The 26,475-nt window shown below is 42.3% G+C and overlaps 2 protein-coding genes across 3 annotated transcripts; both read right to left on the reverse strand.

The window, feature by feature from the left end:
- Positions 1–2,534: 2,534 nt before the first annotated feature.
- Positions 2,535–6,351, reverse strand: sox7 (SRY-box transcription factor 7). Its single transcript, XM_031870380.1, is given in 3 exon segments — positions 2,535–4,119; positions 4,121–4,809; positions 5,873–6,351. Coding segments are annotated over 3 exon segments (1,200 nt in total). The 5' UTR covers positions 6,105–6,351; the 3' UTR covers positions 2,535–3,840.
- Positions 6,352–8,033: 1,682 nt separating this feature from the next.
- On the reverse strand, positions 8,034–26,471 carry pinx1 (PIN2 (TERF1) interacting telomerase inhibitor 1). 2 transcript variants are annotated; one of them, XM_031870424.1, is made up of 7 exons: positions 26,419–26,471; positions 25,577–25,686; positions 25,377–25,469; positions 25,072–25,153; positions 24,614–24,715; positions 20,511–20,590; positions 8,034–9,951 (listed from the first exon to the last, which is right to left on the reverse strand). In XM_031870424.1, exons 1-7 carry the CDS (start codon positions 26,435–26,437, stop codon positions 9,430–9,432), a joined length of 1,008 nt encoding a protein of 335 aa, XP_031726284.1. In that variant the 5' UTR covers positions 26,438–26,471; the 3' UTR covers positions 8,034–9,429. The 2 variants fall into 2 exon arrangements, with proteins under 2 accessions (XP_031726284.1, XP_031726285.1); XM_031870425.1 differs by lacking the exon at positions 26,419–26,471 and having other exon boundaries at positions 25,577–26,378.
- Between the last annotated feature and the right edge of the window lie 4 nt (positions 26,472–26,475).

A 26,475-nucleotide genomic window follows, 5' to 3' on the forward strand; every position in this document is an offset into this window, starting at 1 on the left:
CCCCCCCAGAATCACTCGGAATGATAACGTTGCTTCATCTAATTGCAAATAAATACTTACAATATGTGCAATTGCATATATTAGGTTTTATAACTTTAGAGTAAGCCAACTGTTGTCATGCAGCGACAATACAATAACTCAAACATGCTGATATAGTAGCTATAGTAAGTAGGTAAGGGCATCTTAGTCTCAAGCATTGATATACCGTAGTCACGTAGTCCAAATCAAATCCAAATTCCCTCTTGACCTACAGTTAATGCACCAATTACCGTCACATATGGTCGACCTCCAAATGTGACGTGATTGGACGCTCCCTCACCGGCTACACAATAGATGCTGGACCAACCAGACAGTCAGCCTCCTCCTTGCCTCCGGAGGACATGATATTTAAAGTGATCATCGCGCACCCTCTGCCCCAGCAGATGGATAATACTTTACACAGCTGTGCAAGCTCTGCGCCCCATCCATACACACAGAGCCTTACGCTGTTACCTTGACACTCGGTGTTGAGTTAGACCGCCGAGTTGTTTGTTTGCCCAGGGAAGTGACATGACGGCAGAGGAGGAAATAGGAAACATAACAGACTACCTGACAGACTCATTCCACTGGCTTGACCTGAGATTGGAACTGAGCCAGTCAGCAATCAGAGAGAAATAACAAGAGGAGGCGTTTTGTTTGTTCAGCCTATATTCTTATATTTGCAAATATTGTAAATCTTGTGATCCTGCAAAATGTGTGAAAGATTCAATTAGACAAATTAAATAGATCATGCGCTCCCTTCTCACAGAAGAAGGGGCTTTAAAGATACTTCCTGCAGGTGCCTGTATGTATAAGGAGGAAAGTTTATGCCGTTCACAACAATGTCACGCCAGTGTTTGTTGACACTTCATTTTCTATTTTCTTTCTTGTTGATTTATTGCAGCTAAAACAGCAGCAATGGCTGTCTCGGGTTTTCAGCAGAAGCCTCCGACGAAAGGTTGTGATGACGATGAGTCAACTTCTAGGGAGAAAAGGATTGAGGATGACAAGTTGAGTGTTTTGCCCTCACTTTCCGAAACATAAAAGTCACAGGATCCACACATCTCTGTAAAAACTCCCAGAGAGCGCCTCTGGCCATTTACACACACATACGTATATATATATATATATATATATATATATATATATATATATATTTATTTATTTATATTATGGTAGCCACTGAAAATTTCCAGTGTTCCTTTATGGTTTCAGCAAATTGTCCTGCTCCACACTAGCTGAATAAACTGTTAAGAAAAACAGCATTGGATTATCTGAATAATGCATTTTCACCAAAATGAAAACAGGGCTGTATTTTTATTCTTTACCTAAAGCTCAGTTGTGGCCCTAACATTTTTCTGAGTCATTTTGGACGTGGAACACTATTAAAATATCAAAGCGTTAGGGAATAATATGATATTAGGACAAAAACACAGCTTTATTCTGCAATTTATGCTCAAGTTCTGTCTTCCTGTGTGCACAAGTCTGAGTCTAATGTGATGATGCTTTGTTGACGCTTGAGTCTTTGTCCTTGTTCCTGTTACAGTGTCCTACCCTGAGGTGGTGGATGTGATTGTTGAGACATTGTAGGGCGTCTTTACCAAGGGAGTCTGCAGCAGCACCGTGAGCTGACCCTGACAAAGACTACTTCTCACCCCGTATGCCTGGGGCACCTCCCGTCCAGCTCCCACGTCCAAAATAAAGTCGCACTCAAATGGACCCTCCTCAGAGTTTTGAACCCCTGTAGGCACAAAGGGTAATGATCTAACCCCGAAGAAATGAACAACGACATCAGCCAGATGCAAACACTGGTGTTTGATGTATGTTGTCATTCTGGTCAGTTTAATCACAAGGTGTGTCAAAAGCACACGCTCATGGTTGAATAGGGGACCGAAGAAAGGTCATTTTAGGTACATATGTTGCTAAGTGTTCCGATATCAAGTGTTGTTTTCTGGTTATAGCGTAAGAAACCTGCTCATTGCTGTATGTATGCGTGTTGTGTGTCTGTGGTCACGGTACGACATGCCAGGTTGACAAAGCCTCTCATGAAAAATGGTGGGTAAGTAAAGACGGGTTAGTAAGATGCTAATCAGCACGGCAGTGTTTCCTCCCGCTTGCTGAACAGTGGGTTCCCTTCCCTTTCTCTGGCTCTTTAATGCAGGGCCCAGCCAGGCCCAAACATCCTGACGGAGAGAGGCTTTTCCCTTATCAGTCAGGAAACACCGCTCCTCCGCCACATCCTCTTTACAAGAAGCACGACTCAACCATTCCCAAAAAAATGCAGGAAGACCAGCCAGACTCCAGGATTTGTCAAAAGCCCCCTGAATTCCTTTTATCGAAAAAGAAAAATTCAAGAGAACAGAGAGGGTGAGAGTAGGGAGGAGTGGAGAAGAGAGGGGGGGTAAAAAAAAAAGAAAAATGAGGAGGGTGTAAAACTGTCGATGAAGCCCTGGGATTTATTATTTTATTTATTCTGCACAGATTACGAAAGGTCTGCATCAGCAAGATAGAACACGGGTGAGGGGGTGGGGGTGGAAGTGGGGTCCGGAGTGCCTAAGAATGGCGCCCAGAATAAGACTCCAGGAAAACAAAGGACGGTTGAGATGGAGGCGGGTGGCGACGGCTGTGCCTGTTTTACACTAATCCTCTGTAGCGGGATGAAATGAAAGCGAGAGGAGACGGATGGAGAAGGATGATGTGATGGAGGGTGGAAAAAGCAAAGGGGGGGGAGTGGGTGTCAGAATGGGACACTTGCAGTACAACAGCAAGACAGAGCACAAGATAGAAGAATACGTGGCGTGACACGGAATTCAAAGATGGACAAATAGCACACATTACGTCCCCCTCGTGTGTGTTTAAAAACCTATAGTGTGACTATTTTTCTTTCTTTTATTGTTTTATTTCAGGAATCTGATTGTATTCCTTAAGTGTTATATATATATATGAGTGGAAATGTGTTTCATCTGCCATTGCATAATTCCTTTCAAGTGTATCAGTTATTACCAATACTTCATACTACATACTTATTGTGTTGTGGTATGTTTTCTGTGTGAACATCATCAAAGTAGCAACTGTGTTATATAAAAATGTAACTTTATTTTTAAATTATTGTCTTTCACAAACTTAAATCAGCATACATTTATAGTTACCATTATTATTTTTCATGGTAGAGGTTATGATTATATATTATTAAGTACTTGAGAAGAAGTATAAACCCCCTTTTTTCTTCATTATACACCGTTTTGTTAAATTGCATAAGAAATATCCAACTAAAACCTCATTCAACTACAACTACTGAGGTAAGACTCCCAAACAAATGAGAGAGAGAGAGAACATATAGTACAAACATTCGAACGGAAAGCGTTGATAATAGCATTACAGTTAGCATTTATGCGAAACATCAAAGGACTTAAATTAGCTTCTAAAGAGCATCTGTACATGCCTCAGTGGCAACAGTAACTGGTGACATTTACAAGTGGACAACATGTCTTTACGATTGTTCTTCTGTCATGACAACTGGAGGTGGCATACTATAGTATTTTGTGTCTGCATCCCTGAGGTGTCCATCTCCCTTTCTTCATATTCCTACAATTGCTCTTTGTTCTTTCCTCGGCTCCAGACAATCATTTTGCTCAGTAGTCAGTTCAGGTTCAAATCACGGTGGGATGATTTTGCTCATATATGCTAATATGAGATTTGAATTTACAGATCAAAGCACAGACATTTTTCCCTTACTGGCACCCAGGTGCAACATCATCCCAATGTCTTCACCCATTTTAACCCCCCGTAGTGTCTCTGATCAGCAACAAGTATAATGGGTGCTTACGAGATGCCGTAGTTGTTGTAGTAGGCCGCCGTTGCGTCCGCGAGCACCGAAATGAGGCTGGTTTCTGTGGTGCTGCTGGGACATGCAGAGGCAGTAGCCGCAGACGCAACCTGGATGTGTCCTGTAACAATCATGCTGCTGCCCTGCTCAGGGTGAAACCCGGTCGCAGTGGAGTTCAGGTACTGGTCAAACTCATCGCGGTCCACCTCACCCAGAAGCTCTGCCTGGCTCAGCTGGTCTAGAGTCTCCAGGTGACCCTGTGTCTCTGGTGGGGGGGGACAGCTGACCCAGGTGGCCCTGGTGGAGCCCGTGGTGAATGTGGGAGAAAGATGAGGTACTGTAGTAAGACATCGGAGGGCCAGGGATCAGTCCGCCACCAGTTTGGGACATGTGAGAGATGTGACCTATGTGTGTGCCCCCACAATGGATTTGGGTCTGAGCGTAGTCAGTGTGGTAAGGAGGCGGGCTGCCAATGTGTGTCTGATTCTGGTGGTGCTCATCTGGGCAGGAGGAAGAGCAGGAGGAGTTACCAGATGTTGAATAATAAGAATGGGGTACATGCTCGTGGTCCATGGCATCTAAGGGGGACATCTCAGGGGGAGTGGGTAGGCCATAGGGGTAGGTGTCGAAGCTGCTGTTTGAACCGGTTGGGTCTCTGAAGCTTCTGACGCTGGGCAGAGAAGGGCTGAGGCTGGAGAACCCGCTCCTGATACCATTAGGGCTGCCCTCGTCTTTGTCGAGGGGGCGACAGAGGGCTCGCTGGTCGGGCAGGACGTTCTGATCAGGGGCCAGCCCGCTCAGCAGGAAGCCAGGGTCCACTCGCTTGCAGATGCGTTTCAGCTGTTTCTTCCGGCGAGGCCGATACTTATAGTTGGGGTAGTCCTGCATGTGCTGCACCCGAAGCCTCTCTGCTTCCTCCACATAGGGCCTCTTATCAGGGGGAGTCAGGGCCTTCCATGACTTGCCTGCAAGAATAATTTTGTTCAAATGTAACTACAAATCTTGAATAAGTTTCAATAGATTAGCTCGCCATTTATTTTTGCACCATTTTTTTTATTTCATATTTAAAGTCTCTTATACCAACACTAAATTAAAATCACTCACACACTAACAATCTTCTACAACATCCTAAAATTTTAGGATTAAACTCTTTTATCGGATATAGGATTCTAAATTCCCTGTGATAATGGTGGGATTAAAACACAATTAAAACAAAGCTTAAATAGCACTATACAACAGACATCACACAAATATTAATATAAGTATTCCCTTACTGTAAAACAAGAGCTCATAATTATCATATATTTCTCAAGTGTGTGATTTTTTCTCTAGAAAAAAACAAAATAACATTTGTATTAAAACTTTTCACACAACCTCAATATTCATCTTCCCTATAAATTCTTAATCGTTTAACGGACTTTGCTTCAAGTTAAGAATGCCTTATTTAACATAACCATAAGTGCCAATTTGACTTTTATTAATGACAGCATATTTTATATGTGTTGCTGTTTTGGAATTGGCTTTAAGATGATTTCAGATGTGCGAGAGTGCCAGATTTTGGGCTTAACATTAAACACTAATCCAAGTGGCCTAAATCCAACGCAAAATCATACATTTCATTCCTTTTATGTCCATCGTCCCAACAAATTAAATCGTTTTTACAGAGACATTACCTTTTAAATTCAGAGGGGTTTGGCGGCGCGCTTCCCACTATAATAGCTGAGAAGTTACATGATTATTTTACTCGATCTAAATTATGACCAACTGCGAATAAACACGTCGATTTGTTGTCTTTTATTCCTAAACACCTTGAATAGTTTTTTTTAATTTAATTTACATACCTTTTTGGTGTTGGAAACAACTTTAAAACTTTTGTAAAACAGCCGAGGCCTGGGGGGAATTATAAGTGTGTGGATGTTTAAAAAAACAAATCAGTAATATTATTTACAATAATAAAATAATAATAATAATAATTCCTAGCTCAACAAAACACTTTAATCAATACAACTTAAAATAACTTCATCTCACCCAACATTTTGCTGAGCTCGGCATTGTGCAGGTCTGGATTTTGAACCGCCAGCCGTTTGCGCTCATCTTTGGCCCACACCATGAACGCGTTCATGGGACGTCTGATCCGCGGCTCCGGAGCCTTGTCCACGGGGGTCCTGTGCGGGCCGTGTCCGTCGGGCACTTCCCCGTCTCCGGGAGGACACTCGAAGGACTCTGGCCACGACGAGTACGCGCTGATGAGGGCTGCCATGTGCGCGCTTTCTCCTCTCCAAACTTAAGATGCGCTTCTCACTCTGTCGCGCTGACAAGTTGACTTCTCTGGCGGCTGATTAAAAAGCTAAAAATCTACTAGAACTGTTTTCTTTTTAATTCAGCAGTGTCTCTCACGCTCACTAGATCACCAGAACTACAGGCTACTGTCAGATGTCAGTAAAAGTTTTAGGCGAAACCACAGATATGCTCAAGCAGCGTCTCCTCCTTCTAACTTATGATTCGGTCTTTCCTGGTGGATGGGGAGAGCGCTTTATATTTGAGGAGCAGGTTCCAGGAGAAGCCCCGGAGGACTCTCGGCTCCTCCTTGATTGCAAGTTGAGCCCCGTGAAAGAGAGAGAGAGAGAGAGAGAGAGAGAGAGAGAGAGAGAGAGAGAGAGGGAGAGGGAGGGAGAGAGAGAGAGAGAGAGAGAGAGAGAGAGAATCATTTCAACACCACTGACTACTTAAACTGGCCTCACAACAAAACATCACTTTCCACTGACAGATAACGAACAAACTAAACTCGTTACCTGTCACTGTGAATTCACATGGGACCAAATGCGGTCATTTTATTCAGTCATTATAGATAAACCGGATTTTTTTTTTTCCATGTAAATTCATGCTAATGTTATGACAGAGGGATTTGGCAACATCAGGTCGTTTTTCGCCCTCATCAACATGGAAATTCACACCTGTGAAACCTATCTAACCTGTTCGACAGTAGGCCTACACTCACACATTAAACTGAGCTGAAGTGGCGTTTTTAGATTGCCACTGAACTTCTAAGCAGGCCAGAGCTTCATGGTCCGTCATTTAAAAGAAAAATGAAAGAAAACTTTTCTTATGTTTTCATAATAAGCTGCCCTCAAAATCATTTTTCCAGCTTTCTAAATATATTCTCCCACATAATTCCTGTTGAACATCTAAATGCAGAAGCCTGTGTTTAAACATCCCTCAGAGGAGGAAAAGGTCCTCTCCTTTTTTTACAGTTCGGGTGCAGATCCACGTGGAACCTCTAAACACATCTGAGGGGGACAAAAGAGATAAAACCACTGAACACACCACAAACAAATCAGTTTCCTTCTGTGGCCAGAGGCGGGTGCGTATCAAATCCTTGAGTTCCTGTTGACAGGATACTCTTGGGCTGTAGTCATGGAGTAGTTCACACACACACACACACACACACACACACACACTGCCTGAGCACAGCTACTGTTGATCATAGGTCAGATGGTGTCTTGGTTTGTAGTATTTATGGGGGAGGGAGTAACCCGACAGATACTGTGGTTTTAACTCTTCTCTAACTTCCTTCCTCCAGACTTAATCCAGAGGCAACATGCATCTTAAATTGTAATACACATCTTTTTGGTTTGGTCATGCCTCCTCAATCATCAAACTGAAGTGTCAGTTCTAGTTTTTTGTGAAACTTGCCCCCCCCATCTCACACACACACACACAGCCCCCACAGGAACAGGATACGGCACCTGAAGCCACAGATAGTGCGTACAGGAGGCACATCAGTGAAATATAGGGCCGAGCCGGTCTGACGAGTGCCACACTTGTTGTGAAATGTCTTTTAGCAGCACACTGCTAAAAGACATTTCACAACAAGTGTGTGAGCTGATGGGGACACGGGAGTGAGCTCCAGTGCATGTACAGTACAGACAGACAGCAGACTGGCAATGGGAGGGACCAAAGTTTCACATCACATATCAAATGCATATTCTGAGTTTCTGAAATGACTAACGGCTCTCAGTGTTAACCTGCTGTGTGGGTGGAAGCTGGGTCAGCCTGCTGCTGTTCACTCTTTCAGCGTAAAAGACATGTGGCTACTGGAGACTTGAGGAAGGTGTTTGTCTCCATGTATGTGGGCTCTATATAGAAAGTTCACTGTGGTGAATGTACTTCAAGAAAGAACACGTTCAAATCAGTTAAAAGGCTAAACCTTTGTCACTTTTATTAGGTATTTCTCTACATCAGATATATCCTGCTTTTACACATTCGATGTATACGTTTAGTGTCATTTTCTAAATAAGGATGAGCATCATTATATGCAAATATGTCAGTAAATGTTGGTTGAACAAATGTGCAGTATATTCATACTGTGACTGATAAGGTTTTGTAATGAATTGAATGTCATGAGTACAGCAAATGAAGACAGAGGAAAAGAACACCCGAGATGCTCAGTGATAGTCAGGTTGTTCTTACATCACAGGATGACAAAATGGCCAAATGTACATTTTTTTTGTAATTTACAAAGCCGAAATAGTAACAAGGAATGCTATGTTGTTGCACGCAAGACAGTTTCCGTCTTCCTCCTTATACCACGCACTCATTGCTGAACAAGACTGGCCTGTTCATAGTTCATCAAGTCAAAGAAAAGATTTCGTAAGCTCATAAATCACATTTTGGAAGAGGAAAAGGTGAAAAGCCATCTGTGTTTGGAGATGTAAATCACTGTTTTCAGATTTGCTTTACAGCTGATCAGCTCATACTAGGCACTGCTCCACGGAAGTAAAACCATTTCTCCTCACCACTGTTTACTTAATACATTCACCTACATTTCACTCCACCTATGAACAGGGAAAAAACAAAACACAAATGTATTGATATTTGGATTTATTTGTAAAAACAGTGATTTGATCTGGTTAAAGCTCCAAAGTGAAGCCTGATTTCTTACAGCTTATGAATGCGTCAGAAAAAGAGTTTCCAGATTTCTAGCAAAACATCCCCAAATTGCATCAATTCATATCACATCAAGGGGCTAATGTCTGTGGGCTTCCGTTTTTTACAAAATTGACAAAAAAATGTCTCCAGTCACTTTCAATGAATAATATTCATTGTCTGAAGAACTGGAATTAGATGGTGAAAACGAATTGCTGGCAAGAAAATAAAATCGACTGTGAATGCTAAATAAATACAGATATAGCATATGAGATGGTAAGACGAACAATGTTTTTTGACAATACATTTTAATGAGCAGATCAATGCAACTCATGTCTGTCCGTTAAATATGAAGCTCCAGCTGGAGAGCTGAGCTTGGCATTAAGACAGGGAACGAGGAAACCGCTGGCCTAGCTCCGTCTAAAAGTAACAAGGAAGTCAATAAGTATTTCCCAAAATGTTTCACTTTTTCTGGAAGTCTAGGCATTTTACCATCTGACACAATAATGTGTTTCCAAGTGGACAACAGTACACGTTTGTGGTTTTACTGGGCAGCTTCAAGTGTTCTTTCAATAGGTTTGTATCTGTAGGACAAGTAGCAAGTCCCCCTGAAGCCTAAAGGACTGGTGGCATTGGAGGCTAATTCTATCAATTCCATCCTAGTCTTGATGTTTCTTTTTCTTATTCTTCTTCTTCTTGGAAGGAGGCATCTCCTCACAGTTCTGCTCCACACCAGCAGTGGAGCTACTATTCTCATTTGTAGCTCCTTCGCTTTCTACCACTTTCCTCTTCTTCTTCTTCTTTTTACCGGAGCACTCCTGCTGTTTGTCCTCATCGTCCTCTATTACGATAGGAGCGGCAGTACTGTGCTCCTCTACAACTTCCAGGTCACTTGCTGACTTTTTGCTCTTCTTTTTCTTTTTGGGCTCTTCCGAGCTGTCGTTGCTGAGGACGGGACTGGGTTCATCAGGCGGACCGGATGTCTCGTTGGTCTCCAATGAGGGTGCCGTACTCTGCGCCTGTCCACGATCCTTCTTCAACTGAGCCATTCGCTGCGCAAAATACTCCTGCATAGTGAGAGTACTTTTCACAGTATTGGTGATGGACTCTGTATCCAGTTCAACGGCAGCAGGAGTAAAAGTCTTCTCCGGCTCACCCTGAGAATCACTGCTGTTGCTCTCCTAGACCAAAAACACACACGAGAAAGACAGTTAGGATTTAATGTAACATTTAGAGAATCTACACCACACACAAGCAGCTTAAGTGATCGTCAGGCATCATGCATAGATTAAAAAGGCAGATTTTTGTGAAAGAGCCCAAAATAGGATGTTGAGGTAACAATAGGTGTTAAAGGATCATCTTAAAATAAGCATCACTGGACCTAATTGTCACAAGTGACATTCATCATCATCATCTTCTTCTTACAACACAATGTAGCTTCACACATCCAGCTGTGAGTCCTTAACAGCCATCTCTCTCTGACTGAAAACAATACCTATTTAAAAAAAATAAACCACAAGTGTTGACAGTGTACAAGAGGGGGGTTTTTTCTGTTCGCATTGTGAGACTACAGAACTGCTTCAACATCAAATAAAATGCATTCCACTTAAGGAAATCATTTCACATGGTTTAGAAATATTTGAACCCTTTGCCAAAGAACTCTGACAGTAGTTGTTAAAAAGGAGGAAAGAGCAAGAAGTGTTTTGGTTAAACCGTCTACACTCTGGTCACGGACCCGTCTGTCCAGCCTTTAGGCTACATTATTAAAACAGGGACCACTTTTCATCCGAGAGCTACAACACAGTCTAGATTTGAACTCTACAGCAGGAACAATTTGTCACTTCACCCCTGCGACCCATTTGTCTTTATTTTCCCAATGGCCTACTCAATGCATAATGATTCGTCCAGAAGAATACAGGAGCTCCTCCTGAGAGTCGCACTAAACAATGCTGCCGCTCTGTGTATTGCCTCGGAGTTTGTGAAGTGGACGGCATTTTTTCAGACCCTACAGATTAGAGAGATGAATTGAAAACAGTGTTTTTACGTCGAGTCACCTCGCGGTTTGGCCTTTAAGCTTTCACAATCAGATTACACGCCGTTGACCCTCGACACTGATCGAGACGGACACGTTAACTGATGGACTGGTAAAACAATGTGGATGTAAATACCAACAGGTCTCGTGGGACCTAAATAAACTGAAATGCGGAGTGACGTTTCTACTTATGCACCGGGCTTCCTCGTATACTATAAATAAAAATTAATAATTTTTTAGGATTATCAAAACAGCCAAACTACGGGACTTCAGTGAATCCAGACAAGCCATTTGTCTTAACCCACTACTAGGCTCTTCTTAGTCAATATACTTCCATAAGGGAAAAAAACATTGTTTTTTCCGTAGTATAACGATTAATATGGTATGAAATGATTACTCTGCAAATATACCCCTCGTTCAATACTTTTTTAAGGCTATAAATTGATGCATGTAACATCATGATGTGACAAAGTATAACATACTTGAGTATCTCTTGAGTTATTCTGTATTCCATCTCAATATAATGGCCTCACAGTCATGAACGTATGATTGAGGCTAAATGACAACGCAGGTGTTCAAAGTTTTCTGCCACCTCAGACCTAGACCAGAAAGAACCTCAACTTCTAACAAGGGGGGGGGGGGGGGGGGTAAGGCCCTTCAGGTGAGGGTGCCATTACACAAAACTTTCCAACTTCCCAGAGAAAATCTATACTCCCTGTTACTGCACAATGGCATCCTCTCTGCTTGGGAGAGACGAGATGTGGCTTAGAGCTGACAGCGCCAAACAACATGTAACTGGGATTAGGGAAGATGGCTGGGGGCCACTTTAGAACTGCCTGTGAAATTACTCTCGAGAGGGAGAGGGTGAATGAGCGAGGGAGGAAGAAGAAAAAGGGGGGAGAGTGACTGAGAGAAGCGCCTTCATCAGGGCAAGGAGCAGGAACTTGGTCCTATGTCCTCTCTGCCTGGGGATCTCCATTAGACCCTGATCCGACAGGACACACATACGTACAGCAGGGATATAAACCAGGTACAGTCAGCACTACTGGCAGCCCTGGAGATTTCTGTTGGCGAGTGCCGAGGGCAACATGTTACTAAGAAACAACTCGGCAGTAATGTTTGAGATCTTCTTTCCCTATTTCCAGGTATTTGTGTTATTGACATTCACCATTTCTGTGTGAGTGCCATACTATATTATACAGCAGGCATGAGACAAAACCCTCAGACCAGAATAAATATGTCCTGACAAAAGCTCCGTGATAAAAACAAAAACAGTACAACACAATAGTCACAAAATAGAGCAATCACAAAAAGCCATTTTATGAACTTATGATATAATACCGAAATGTAAGCACAGCAGAATCACCACTTTGCGCAGCATAAATTCCTTAAAGTCCGGGTAAAGAAAAATAAGTGTTGTTACGAATGTGTTATTAACAATCGGGATATAATTTGAATGAATAAATAAAAAAATCCATAACTATATAAAATCAATTTTATCAGACCGATGAGATCAAACTGATCGTTTCGTTTGGCGAGGGTTGAGATGCTCAAAACTATTTATCGTTCAACAGCTGCAACAGTAGTGAGATAGTAAGCTACGGTGGAGCCTCTGAAGTAAGCACAACACGCATGCAGCACGCTCTCATGCGCACCCTGAATGGCAGCCACACAGAGAACTGCGGTAATGAGACAAAAATTATTATTATTTTGGCTAAAAATCCGAAACACAAAAATGGTGAAATACACAATGATGCAGTTTAGTATTTTCAATGTATTCATTAAGGAATATTTATTTACTAATTTCCTTTCCTGAATTGTTAATGGCCAGTCGATTACTGCATCAAACAAATGCAGAATGTCTTTAGTTTTAGTGGTAACTTAATGCAGTTCAATTTTCAGCAGAGGTTTGCAGTTCAGTTTGTCAGTTACTATTTTTACTCATTGAACTGACGCAAAACAGAATACAACTAAATAAACAGTGCATAGCGGATAAGTAAAACTGTTTCATGCTTCAAGATAACGCCATAGTGGTTTACATGTTTACTTGTAATGCCGGTCCTTAAAAAGAAAAAACTAAATTGAACATAAGTTTTACTATTTCAATGCTACACCACATTTTGAAGAGCAAAGTTTATTTCCAATGGGATTTGTTCAAGAAAGGACACAAGCATATATAATTTATGAGTTTACAGAATTGCTGGAACTAGAGAAGAATGATTGAAAAGGTAGTCCCAGGATATAACACAGCGGGGTTGGAGAACACACCTATATCCAGTCGTGTCTACTCCTCCTCCTCCTCCTGCCGGACCCAGAACCCCAGGAAAAGGATGCGCTCAGTGCACTGTGTGCAGTTCTGAGATAAGGCTCCTTCGGCAGAGGAGCGGTCTGGCTGGCTATCGGGCCCTTCCTGCTCCACTCTCTCCCCTGGCGGGGGCTGGGGCTGGGCAGGGAACACAGGGAGGGCCCGTGGAGGGTCCCAGAGAAAAGGAGAGGGTGGGAAGACATTCACCAGGCCGCCTCCTTCAAGACACTCCAGTTCTATCTGTCCCTGCTAATGTAGCCGATGGAGCGCCAGTGGTAAGACGTGTGCCAAGGTACCAAGAATCTGAGGCCAGCATATTCAGGAGGAGAGTCAATCAAGCCAGCAGAGGGATGGTAGAAAAAAAGGTTCACTAGAGTGCATGTGGAACTTTTTTTGACTCAACGAGATCGGCAAACAACTTTAATTGACTTTACACCAGATCTGAAACATGTATGTAGCAAGTAAAGCTATTTTATGTCTAGAATTCCAGAACCAATACTTGTAGGGATGTTCTGAGACCCTGATCCCAATCCAAGACCTTTAAAACTTTGCTAATACAGAGTAAAGGTCTATTAATCCTTCCGCTACATCGTTCAGCTTCAGAGGACACAATGAAGTACTAGAATACATGAAGGTAGTCCTACGCTGACGGCTCTACATTTAGAAAATATTGCCCTTTAGTTATTTCCTCATCTGTAGATAGATGAGCGCTGGTGTGGATCTGTCATGAGAGGATGGTTTCCAACTCATGATTGACTTAATGGTCAGTTGCAGCACTAATTCCAGGCATTGCCAATTTAACAATTAATAATATAGCAATAGTGTAAAAACTGAAGAAGGTGCAAGGTTGAGAAGTTCACTCATGTTAGATTTACTAAAAGTTATAAACCAAAACTTGAAGATAAATGTTTTACTAATTAGCTTTACAAAAGATATTGTGTCACCTTTTGGCTCACATCTTAATTAGCATTTGACAAAGCTGCAGTCGCCGATTTATTTTCTTAAAAACTGCCCGTTTGCATTACTTGCCGGTTTTTTTTTTTCTCCAATATTTTCTAGCCAATATTGGTTGGGACTGTAATTGGATGAGTATGCCCTCATTGTCCTGCCACAATAATAAATTTGGCGATACTCAAGGTCTATGGATCAGGCCCTGATTAGCCAGCTGTCTCTCCCTGATGAGCACACAAGTTCAGCAGCCCATCCTTCACGGGCCCGATGTGGGCGGACAGAAAAACAGGTGGCTGCCGTATTCTCTGGTAAATAAGCGAACCCTTCGGTTGACATCAATACTTTTTTAAAATAATGTCACTGCCCCCAATGTGACCTGAATATTTTACTTCCTTTTCTGAAGAAAATACAATTCTCACAAAGTAACAAAGTTAAAAACGATGTAGAGTAAGTACATTAAACGCCACACGTGGAAGCTTCCACCAAGCTGTACTTTCTGTGTGTAGTTAAGACAAAACGCACACAAAAAAAAGAAAATGGGGTTTGAAAAATTGCACTTTGTGCCCGGTGCGAGAACGTTTATCATAAGTAACAAATGAAGACAACATTATGCATGCAGCATGACTGCCCTGTGCTTGTTCAACATTGCAAACGCTTGCCGACAATGCCGCCCTCGAGTGCATCGGGAACCCCCACCCCAACCCCAGAGAGGGAAGATACAGTGATCATTTCCCCCAGCTGTGATTTATTAGATTAAAGAGTCAGTGATTAAATGGTAGTCGGCAACTGTAAACAGCCGAGAGGGCTGGAAATCTTTGGGCGGTTAGCTTCACCAGGCGGTAATTACCCCGGCCCCATGTATTCTAGCTTAGGCCCGTAACTAAGAGACAGACGCCCTCTTTTTCTTTTTTGTCCTGCGCTAATCTGTAAGTGTCAGCGAGCTGGCATGCCAGGAGGGAGCAGTCCTATAGAACTGCCAGGGAGGTAGGTGGTAAATGTGTGTATTTGCAGCAGGGGGTGGGGGTGGGGAGGTGTTGCTTGGCGGGTCTTGATATTTTCGGCGGTAGAAGCAAAAGGGCCCGTCAACAAACACGCTCAAGAAAGGGAAAGCTTTTACTTGAAGCAATTAGATGTTATCTGAGAATGAATTGGAGCTCTTCAGTTTCACAATAAAGCGCATGAGTGCACTGGATCATTCAAACCGCGACAACACACGTTTACACCGGCAACCCCTTTCAACAGATGTATTATGGAGGTTGATGGACAACTGAGCCAAAAAGAAAATCTCTGCTTTGGTGCTGTATTTCTATTTATACTGTTGATTATTCAATGCTGAACTCAGCAAATAAATAAAGTAAAATAAAGCATAAAGTGAATAAAGAATAACCCAGTTAATGTATACCAAAAACATACTGTTAGTGTTGACCAAAAATATAGGTTAATATAACAGCTTGGTACAAATGTAGAGATTTAAAATAACAGAAATAGAAGAAACACTTGTCAATCTGCTTACTTGCATACAGTTAAGACGCAATACTACTGATGTCTTAGTCTTAAATGATAGCAGCTAAAGATGTGTTAATGGCACAACCAGCCCAGTTATTAATAATGTTGACAACACTACCTCACTTCGCCGTTCACAAGCCAAAGCAGTAACCTGTGAAACCCGAGTTGAAGACAATTTTTTTTTCAGTGAAGACATTTTGCCTCTGCGCTGTCAGCAAAGTTTCACTGCTCGACTCCGCCCATCGGCTCTCTGGCTCCTTGCCGACACATCTGCCAAACACTCGAGACCCCAAACCGCGCCGCCGCCCCTGCCCCATATTCCTTAAGATGGTGGTATCGGGGGAGGCCCTGCTGACGTGCGATCCTTCATGCGGCCAACGCGTGGGCAGGAAAAACATGCAACAGGTGCCACCCGATGAGGCCTGATCCTCGGCCCTTTGTGCCTGAACATGAGTGGGAGTGGGAGAGGCCGCAAAGGTCATGCTGACCCAAGAGCAGGGTGAGCCGTACCGAATGTCTGACTGGAGGGTTCAGACGTCAAAACATGCCTCATACCAGATTATACTCAACCATTCTTCTTCCCTGACATTTTTAATTAAGGAGTACAGAACTAACAAACTGATCGGTTTATATCACCGTAAAATTACAGAAATTTATAAATTGTTTTTTACTGCACTTATGAAGAATGAATCATAAACTGAAAATTAAATTTAGCTGATTGCATTAAGCTACAGTAAAATATTAGAAATTATGCTGAAGATTTCTCACAAAATCAATATCTGGAAGACTAAATGAAAAACCTGAAATACTGATCTAATTTAATTTTCTCTAACATTTATTTCAATGACAAAGTTTAAATGTCATCATGGCTTTTTACAGTCATTTACTTTTCCTGTTTTTAAAAGTAAGAAAAAAAACAAACAAACAAACAAAGATGATAAAAAGGAATTTTATCTTTTTCAAAACAACCACCCGCCCCACCCCGCCCCAGGAAAAGGAAACATAGAAGCAAATGTAGGTAGAGAAATAAAACTATGGCTAGTTTCCACTTTCATCTGAGCTGGCGGCTTTAAAAAATGACTAACTTTTGTTGATATATGAATCGGCGGGGAGTCTATTTATCAGCAGGCCCTCTGCGGTCGCCTGCTTGGGTCCCTCGCTTGGGTCCCTCAAGTCACAAGCCGCGTCGCTCCCCTTTGACTGATTAATTAGCCAATCAGAGGACATTTTTCACTGGGCGGCAGAATGGTTTATTTCAGCTAATGCCGGGCTTTCGAGCTGAGGCCCGTTGGAGCCTCGTCGGCTCTTTCGGCCTGCCTGAGTGGTCGGGCAGAGGGGCAAGGGAGATAAATCAAGCCGGGCTGGCCCTCCATGTGGCTCCCCTAACTAAACCCCCTGAGGAGGGCACGGTGGTGGAGAAGGTGGAGGAAAGAGATGGGGGGACGCAGACGGCCAGGGGTACTGCACGCCGGCCGATAAGCACGGGGAGCACAGGGCTGCCAAAGTGCCTTCATTTAGAAGTGGCCGGGGCTTTTTGATATCTCGGCAGAGAGGGCCTGTCGTTTGTCATGCTGTGAGTAATTGTGTTGAGGGGCACAGGAGGAGGAAGGAGATGGAGGGGGCTTGCAAGCGTGGGACGGGTGATGGATAACAGAGAGCCATGTAGATGGACAGGTGCTCCACCACAGCCTGATAACCCTCACTGGTTAGGGAGTGTAAATAATGATTTTAAAGCATACATTTTCAAGTGGCTGCACCGTATGGTGGAATGAGGTTGTGGGTGAAATGGTGGTCATCCATTTGTCCTGTAGATCAGGGTTTGTAGCCACAATCAATTTGTCGGTAATATCTATATTCAATTATATGTTTTTTTAAGTTAGTTGTGGTGTTATACCGGACTGCATTATATAAAAAAAATACTGAATAAGCATCATAAAAGTAGAATTTATGGCAGAACAGTTGTATTGGATTGCATCAGCTTGTACAGGTGTACCTAATAAAGTTGAGTATGTTTAGTATGCTATTTGTCAAATGCTATCATTGATTAGTGTATTATTCAAAGTTGATTAACATGCTTGCTTGGGAATTTTCAATTATTCTTGGATCAGATATTACACCTCTCCAAATAAATGTTTTTAAAGCCTATTGAGGAGTTGTACATTTCTTATCACACAGCTACAATAGTTATGTCTTAAACTTTTTTTTTTTCCTCATGCATCTATTTATCAAAAAGCTCTTGTATAAAATACATTAAAGTGGGAAATGTCACAAATGTGAAAGTTATTTTCAAAATTAAAAAAGGAGGTAATTCTAACCTAAGATACAGCTCTACTGTCAGGCCGGAAGGTTTACACCAAAACAATATTTAAAAGACAGTAGCTCAGGTGAAACACAATAGTGAAGGAAACTTAGTGGCGGACTGTATCGGACCAATTAATATAAGAGGGTTAATAATCTGTCCCATGTGCTCACTTGGTCTTTTCAACACATCCAATCCGGCCTTTGATGAACAAGAGGCATGTGGGACAGCCGAGAGTGTGTGTGCGCGTCTGTCTGTCTGCATTTCAGGGAGCGTTGTGAGCAGCGATAAGAGGCAAGCAGGAAGCACATCACTGCGGAGGAAGGAAAACCCCAGCAGTGTGGGACTGGTGGAAGGGAGGCTGGAGAGACAGCCGTGGGTGGTGGGTGAGGAGCCGGGAGATTCATGAGCGGGAAGGAGAAGCCGACCCAGATTTGGTCGGGTCTCCTGGCCTCACCTTGTCAGGATGCAGATATGCGATAATGCAACTTGCGCGAACCCCTGCCAATCCATTTCACCACTAAATCAGCACACTTAACGTTGATAGAGTCACTACTTAAGAATACAACTCTTAAGGGTACGGAGATTATCGCATGTGTGTATACTGTGGAGCGTACTTTGTGCTGTACCGGTAACGGTGGGTGCTGTAAGCACAGATCAGGGTGCACTGAGGGTCACTGGCAGTGTCGCGGACACTCGAAGGAGATTCTGGACAATGCCTACAGCTTGATTGGTCCATCAGCCTCTTTACCTCTTCCCAGCAACCTCAGACGTTGCTGGGCTTCAACATAAGGCCTCATGGGATGCCATTGTAATTGTGTTCAGTGTTTTCGATATGGTCAATGGTGTCCCTCCTGGCTGAAAAATAACAACCCATAACCAAACGATTAGGGAGAAAATGGTAGTGTATATTGCTCGCATTTCCAATGTTAATCAGCAAAGGGAGCAGCAGCCATTGTGATGTTATGGCTCGCCACCTGCGCGGGAATAGAAAAGGTTTTTTCTCGTGCAATTTATGGATTTTAAGATGCCAATTTCTTCAAGCCAACTGCTTGAGATAAACAGAGGAAGCCAGCGAGAGGCTTTTCTGTGTCTCTGCGTACAAAAGCTACATTCGTCTTTGTCCTGCTGGCTCTGTACGGAGTCAGCAGAACTTGTGACACAAAAAAATACCAGCTTTATAAAATGAAGATTCATTAAATCATAACAAATACATAGAAGTATTTGTCTCTGTAATAATAATGGCACAGTGCGTTTTCATGCAAAGTAAGAAAAAAGTCCCATCTGTTTGCACTCAAACCATCTAATATGTGAAAAAGGATTTACACATCTTATTGGTGGGACTATATTGCGATTTTATGCTAATACTTATGTGCTTATTTGTCAGTATATATACTTCAGTACACAAGTTCCAATAGCAGATACTTATATTTAATTTCTAATAACTCAAGCTCTGTTTGTTATTTCAAGGCAGCTAAATAAAGACCATAACAAATGGAACAGACTAAACACACGTTAATTCAATAACGAGCAAGATTTTGTTCTTCACAAGTAAGCCAAAGGAACTTACTGAGCATGAAATGTAACTTGCATCTGTCTGAGCCTGTAAGCTACGTTTCAAAAAGCTCGAGCGCCAGCAAAATGCCAACTGGCACGGTGACGTTTGAAGTGACCAACCGCCAATGCCAAAAGCAAAAAGAGAACTTTTCTTTTTTTGCAAGCGTCATCATTTCAGATTTCCACACACCTCATCCCAATTTTTGATTTGCCGTTAATAATGCCCTCTGGCATTAGAGCTACCTGATGTGAGCGCTCCAAGACAGACGTAGAGAAGAGAGGGATTGCGGAGAGAGGAGTAGGGGGTAAGAGTGCAAATCCCTTAACTGGATTTAGGTTTTCTTGCCGCCATCAGTGGCCTGTTGGCGGTGTTAAAGCTGCACGATGTGACATGGCTAATCTAGGGCCACAGGCTGTTCAGGAGCGGGGCCCTGTAGAAGCACATGGATCACATGATACTGCAGCGATGATTGAGGCATCAGCACCAGTGGTCGCCCTTAATTACCAAGACAGAGGCAGAGAAGCTGGAGCTACCTGGCTAGATGTATGCTATCTCCTCCCCCAGTTCACACCAGACATTGAGTGGGTGGAGAAAGACCACAGGCCTCTCCCTTTAGAAAATGATCTTTATTATTGTCATATTACAGCCATTAGTCATGATCATATTTTATATTTTGGATATTATTACTACACAAACAAAACTGATCACAAACTGACTGTGAAAGACATATTGGAAATACGGTTCCAAAAATATTTAAACTTTTAAATAATATTTTTTCATATCATGAGTACATATGCATTACACTTGATTGTTTTATGTTTATAGTTTGCTTCCTTTTGTGTTTCTGCATGAGCGTATTTCATGCTGGATTTTTTGGATAAGTGTTTTTTGTAGGTTGATTTATTTGCAGAAATGAAACCAATTAGAATTTATTTTTTTATAAGTTTATCGTTAATTAAAATAAAACAATGACAAAAAAGACATTTTTGATGGAAATTAGGAAAATGACTGCCCAAATTAAAGAAATTAAGGAAAGTGAAAATGTTTTATCTAATTGTGGATAATGTAACGTCTGTTGATGCCTTTTACCTGTTGATTGGTAGGTCTTCCTCCTCTCTTCCCAAAGATGCAGTTAAGGTCTGTTTCACTACGGGAAGACAGGTCTTTACCTAAATAGGAAAAAAACAAAACATATTTCAGAATCATAGAGCAACTTAAAAATATGTTTGAAACCGTTTTTGGACTCTCTTATTAAGGCATATAGAAAAAGACTAGTTCAAACAACAGGATAAAAAGTCACAGAACCTGCCAATGCACAAAACAAAACAAATATTACTGGCATAAACTAGTGGGTTTCTACTTTTGCAAATACACCAAAAGGTGATCCTAAACAATCACATTTTCTCACACACACACACCCAAAAAACAAATAAATAAATTCTAAATGAAGAGATCTAAAGGGCAACTGGTTTACCTAGGCAACCTGTAATGGTTGCAGATGAAAGAATGAGTGTGTGTGTGTGCGTCTGTGTGTTGGGGGCAGACGGTAGGGGGAGGTGGTATCTTGAGCAAAGAAAGGAGAGGTTTGCGTGGTTTACTTCTGCTCCAGGGATAAAACGGCAAAGAAAAATAAACCGACGACAAGGTCTGCCACGCCACGCCTCCGGATTCCCATTTTCAAGCCAGGCCTCAAAGACTCCTGGAGCACACAGTCGCCTGTCTCAAGCCCAGGTCCTGTTCGTACAGCTGCATCCTCTTCCTTCAGTGGGGCCCTGATAACATTTGGTTATTTATTGCTTTTAAACCTCTATCTCCCCTACTCTTGGCTTTGAAAGTCACATGCAGGTCTAAGAAGTAAAACCAAGAAAGTATGTTGAAAACTAAAATAATTAGGGGGGGGCTGTGGTGTTTGTCATCTAGTGAACTCAGGTCGAATGTAAAATGATGCCCAGCCCGACCTTTCTGCTGTTTGGATGAGGAAGTACCCGTCAAAAATGCTCAGGCTTTCAGGTGAAAGTGCAAATAACAATGTTCTGACAAAAAGGAGCTGAAACGTTCAAACGGTGGCTGGAAGCTGGGATGCAGGATGAAGCATGTGTGCCGCTGTCGTGCAATGGAAAGTGTTCGTGAATACATGCTGGTTTCCAAGGCTACAGTTGAAACGGCAACAACCGTCAGTACAGATAACTAGCCAAACCAGACCAGCAGATCACTGCGGCTCGACAAAGAAACACACAAATTTGACAAATACAAAAAAAAGGGCCCTCAGCTCCTCAGCTTGGTGTTATGCTGTAGTCGTGCCTTCCTCAAAAACCTTTTAGTTTACAGACTCATAATGGCTGAAACGCAAACATTTGTTTTGTTAAAAAGCCCCAAGACTGCGATAAAGCCAACGGATGGAGAGCCGTAGTTAAATTCTGCATCAACCCCCCTTGCTAGCCGTGACAGATGATAGATGGAGGTAGCAATTAAAACTGGGTTACTGGTTTATGCTGCGGGTCCCGGATCTAAGCAGCGGAGATTTTGGTGCCTTTCCCCGTAAACAAAGGCCATCAATCGTCAGCGCTGGCAGTGAGGGAACCAGCCTGAACAGGATATCAATAAAAAAAAAAAGCAGGAGAGAGTAAGGAGGAGGCCGGCGCTGCTCCGGAGAGGGAGATGTTAGGAAGGAGCCACAACTTTATTCTTTCCATCAATGTTTTTACAGACTTCACAATAAAATGAACCGATCAACTAATAACTGACTAGATAAGACCAGTATTAAAGAAGCAATGCATGGAATTTAGTACCCCGTTATATGTTAATAGTTTTTATGACTGGACATAATATCCGGTTCTTAAATGGTAGATTCCATGCTTGACTTTTTCAACTTCTCACTTAACAAGCTTTGCAACATTAAATCTATAACCAAGCCTTCACTGAGCAACAGCTTCACGGGGAGGGGAGCCGGCATCCGAGCCAGCATGGAGGCATGCAAACAGGCGTTACTGGTTATATGTTGCCAGGTAACTTTTTGGTTTCCCATGATGATCCAGAACACAAGTTAGACACAATAAGGCAATACTAACAGCAGATGAATAGAAATAACATAAAAATCAATGAATGAAATACTTCATGTAGCAGTCTACTATAACTGCAAGAGGACCATCAACATTTCCTACGTAAAGACACCCATTTAAATAAAGAAAGACAGTTTCACAGTCAGACTGTTGACACTTTATGCCCGTCACCACTGAAGGCAGGCGGAAATCAACTCTCAAGTTCCCAATAAAGTTATGAATCGTTTATGGACAAACAAGTAATGCCAGCGTCCCGTCTGTTGCATGACAACAGCTGCTGCCTCTTTGAGAGCAGAAACAAGTTAAAGTGGTGTTAAGTTACCATCGACGTGTCTAATGCCTACAGAGCAACACACCGGCCTAAGATTAGATTCCAGTGAAAACATTCCCACCTGCATTTCCCCTGAACTACCTCCTGTTCTGCTTCCTGAAAGTCTGAGAAAAAACAGATACTAAAGAGAGTGGATCTCAAATGTCTCAATGTAACAAACATTAGCAGTGTCAGGTGCCACCTGCTCTTTGCTTCCCCCCCCCCCACACATCTATAAACAGCTAGTGGTAAAATAAATAAATTAGAATCTAAGGACCTGTGTGATCAGACTTAATTAGTTGACGACAGGTGGGTGTACGAGTGCATCCTAATGCAAAGAGGATAGAAGAGGCCCAAGTTCACCGTCAACTCAAATGGTCCGGTCATAAACAGACAAATGTGGCTTTCAAAATGTTAAAAGTTTTGTTTTTTTCAGTGCTTTTCATGGGTGCTTGTCATTGAGGCTGTTTTGTGGTGGACGGGAGGTGAATATAGATGCAAGGATACAGAGGTCCAAATAGAGGTGTAGCAATTCAATAAGCTCAGTTTGGTGGGATTCACAGTACAGTGTTAAAATGTTGTTGTCATAAAGGTATGACCAACGAGTTGCATGACTATTGTATGTATAAAGAGTTAAGGCAGAAAAGAGAGCATCCGGAGGAAAATCATCACACCATTAATATCGGTGCTTCATGTCTTAAGTGCGTATGGTGGATCCAATCCACCAGGGACCAAGTCTTTTTCTGGCCACTGCCAAATTAAGATCACAAAAACAGGGTGAGAGGGTCTGGGGAAGAGACGGAGGACACGCGTTATCTGGCCGGGTCATCTAATGGGTCACGCAGCCTCTGGGAGGTGTTGTTTTTGGGGGGGCCAGTAAATGGACATGCCAGATGCCCCAAACAGGAAACAGGAAGTTGCTATTGAATGACGTAAAATATAAAATGCTCTTCCAGGTGAGGCAAAAGTTGAGATTTTGTTTTCCCATGTATGCTGACCCGATGAGGTTCATCTGAACCCAATAACAAAAACTATTGTAGAGTAATTACTTTAACACATGTTGATATTTGATGAGCTTGCATTACTTTTCTGCCAAAGGACTTAGTAGAATTACTGCAACAAAAATAACCAACATTAATATCAGCTTAGTATTGCAAAGTTTGCAAGTTCAACATCAAAACCTCATTACTAATGAATACCGTAATCACTCAACTATGCCCCATGCTTAAGCAGAAGCAGCCCAGCAGTAAACTATGAGTTAGAGGTTATTCATTTCAGTCTCCAGTGGTCCCGAACACCAAATTCCTCCTCGTGCCTATCAGTGCACTGGCCTTGACCAGCAGATTTTGGCTTCCTGGGTTGTAAAGGAGTAATGAAAGTAGAAGGAAGAGTTATTAATAACCTCCCCTAGCACTGACCGGGCCAAGTGACCCAGCACGGCCTGACAGGGCTCTGATCAGCATCTGTGTTCTGAGCCAAGTGCACACGGCTCAACGAATGGTTAACGAGGCTTTCTGTCCGTCTGGGTGGATTGTATGGAAAGTGGAAAACAAAAAAAGGAGAGGCACACACTGTAGTAGCTGCTTAGAAAAAAGGTGCCAAGCTGAAATCAGTAGACGGTTGCCTTGAAACTATTTTATCTAAAACAAACATTTTCAGGGCAGATTTTTTTACTATGTGATGAACACTTGATCCAGTTTGGCCGAGTTTGTTTCCTGATACATAATCAAGGTAATGACTGTTGAGAATAAGAAAAGAAACAGCATCCTCTTGGTCTATTTGTATCCCTCTGATCTCTGTCTGCTGCCAAAAGATAAACTCACCTTTAGTGAACTTCATGTAATGGACCCTCTTTTTGGAGGTCTTGGACTTCTCTTCTAAACTGAAGCCTTTGGGTTCCTCTGGTGGTGGAGGTTCTTTAGATACTGAAAAAAAAATACAAGAATACTATAGTTACCAGAAGTTACAATTTGAAGATGAGCATTCAGCATCATTGCATTCTCTTCTCTCATAAGAGAGTAATGTGCTTTGTCTCCCAGAACAGTGATAATGAAGATGTTCATTGTATGACAGCAGGTATCGAAATGTTGCAGTGCAGCACCCTCTACTGTCCAATAGATGGAACACACTCAAATAGCTGCACTTTGGTGTAGTCATGTAGTTTGAAACAGAGCCACAGCAGGAATGTATATACATCATGTGTCAACTCTAGATAATGTAGTACTGGTGTGAGTCATAAGTGACACATATTAACACTGCCGATCGTATCGTTCATACACACCAGCGCTGCCGTTTTGTCCATGGCAGTTGTTCAGCTGAGCAAGAAGCTCGTTGAAATCATCTTGGTGTGCGATCCAGTTATCCTGTGAAAATGACAGATCTCAACACAACAGAATTCGGCTTGACAATAACATATCCTTACATCTTTTAAGACAATTTCAAAAGTCCTAAGAGATATAAATATGGACCTTCTACACTCAGTTGCCAGTTTGCAGAATCCTCCCTTTATGAAAATGGTGAAAAACTAACAGAGCAACACAATTATCTAATTTAATTATTGCGTCTAAAAGTGTTAAATATGCTCACCTCAGAGCTGGCACTGGTTCCAAGACCATAGTGGTTGTTTTTAACTTTAACTTTGATATGGTCAGTGGAGCCTTGCTCACTTCGGCCCAGGCCCTTAACGAGAAAAGAGAGGACATAACATGTGTCATCAACTGATCCATTCATTGTCAAATGTCTTAAGAGATCACCACATTTGATCCAACAAGAAACATCCATTTCACCTTGCCCTTGGACCAGCCCATTCGCTCCATCAGCTTCTGGCCGAATTTGGATTCATCTTTACTCCAGGCGCTGTTCCTCGGGTCCACGGACCACTTCTGCTTCCTCCGGGCTGGAAAAGAGAGCAGCAGCATCATTACATAACAGCCATCCAACAAAACATTACATGAACGAGCAGCACGAGCAATTCAAAGGAGACGCTGACCACCGTTAGACCTACTGTGTAGATTCAAGAGAGGACAAATAATGCGTTTAAACGCGCTGTATAGTCAGTTTCTGTTAACACACAGATACATCAGATGTAGCCCTATCCCGGTGCAGCTGTGATACTGCCCTGTGCCTTATATTAAATACACAGCTCACATATTTAAAATCCTTTTAGTAGTCTGATCTTACTAAGGCATACGTCATATAGAGGTGTCATATGCATGTACTATTAACACAATGGTTGACAACTGTCAGGGAAGAAGCCAGGCTGGACTCAAGTCCAACGAAAGACCATGCTATGAGAGAACAACCTGCCATCGCTTACAGCACGTTTAATAGAAAGAAAGCACACCGATTAATACAAATATTAGGCCATAAAAGACAACACAGTTAAGCTAAACTGAGCTAATGACAAGTTACTGCAGAAACACGTGTCGGTTTGCACAGACTGATATGCTAATGCTAATGTTAGCTACTCGAATAGTTTGACAAGTACGAAATACAGAAAACTTTCAGAACAAAGCCTCTCCACCGTGGGTAGCAGTGGTTTTAAGCGAACACAAAACACAAAATACATATTGTTATTTTTAAAGAAAAGGGGAAATATCCGTCAAAAGTCTAACAAAAATCCACGTACGCTCAGCAAGCATAGACATCTTGGGGTCCTTAAACAGCTAGCGGTAAGTCGCGTAGG

The sequence above is a fragment of the Anarrhichthys ocellatus genome, unplaced genomic scaffold (genome assembly GCF_004355925.1).
Source record: "Anarrhichthys ocellatus isolate YVR2014 unplaced genomic scaffold, GSC_Weel_1.0 scaffold52, whole genome shotgun sequence".
NCBI classification, from domain to species: domain Eukaryota; kingdom Metazoa; phylum Chordata; class Actinopteri; order Perciformes; family Anarhichadidae; genus Anarrhichthys; species Anarrhichthys ocellatus.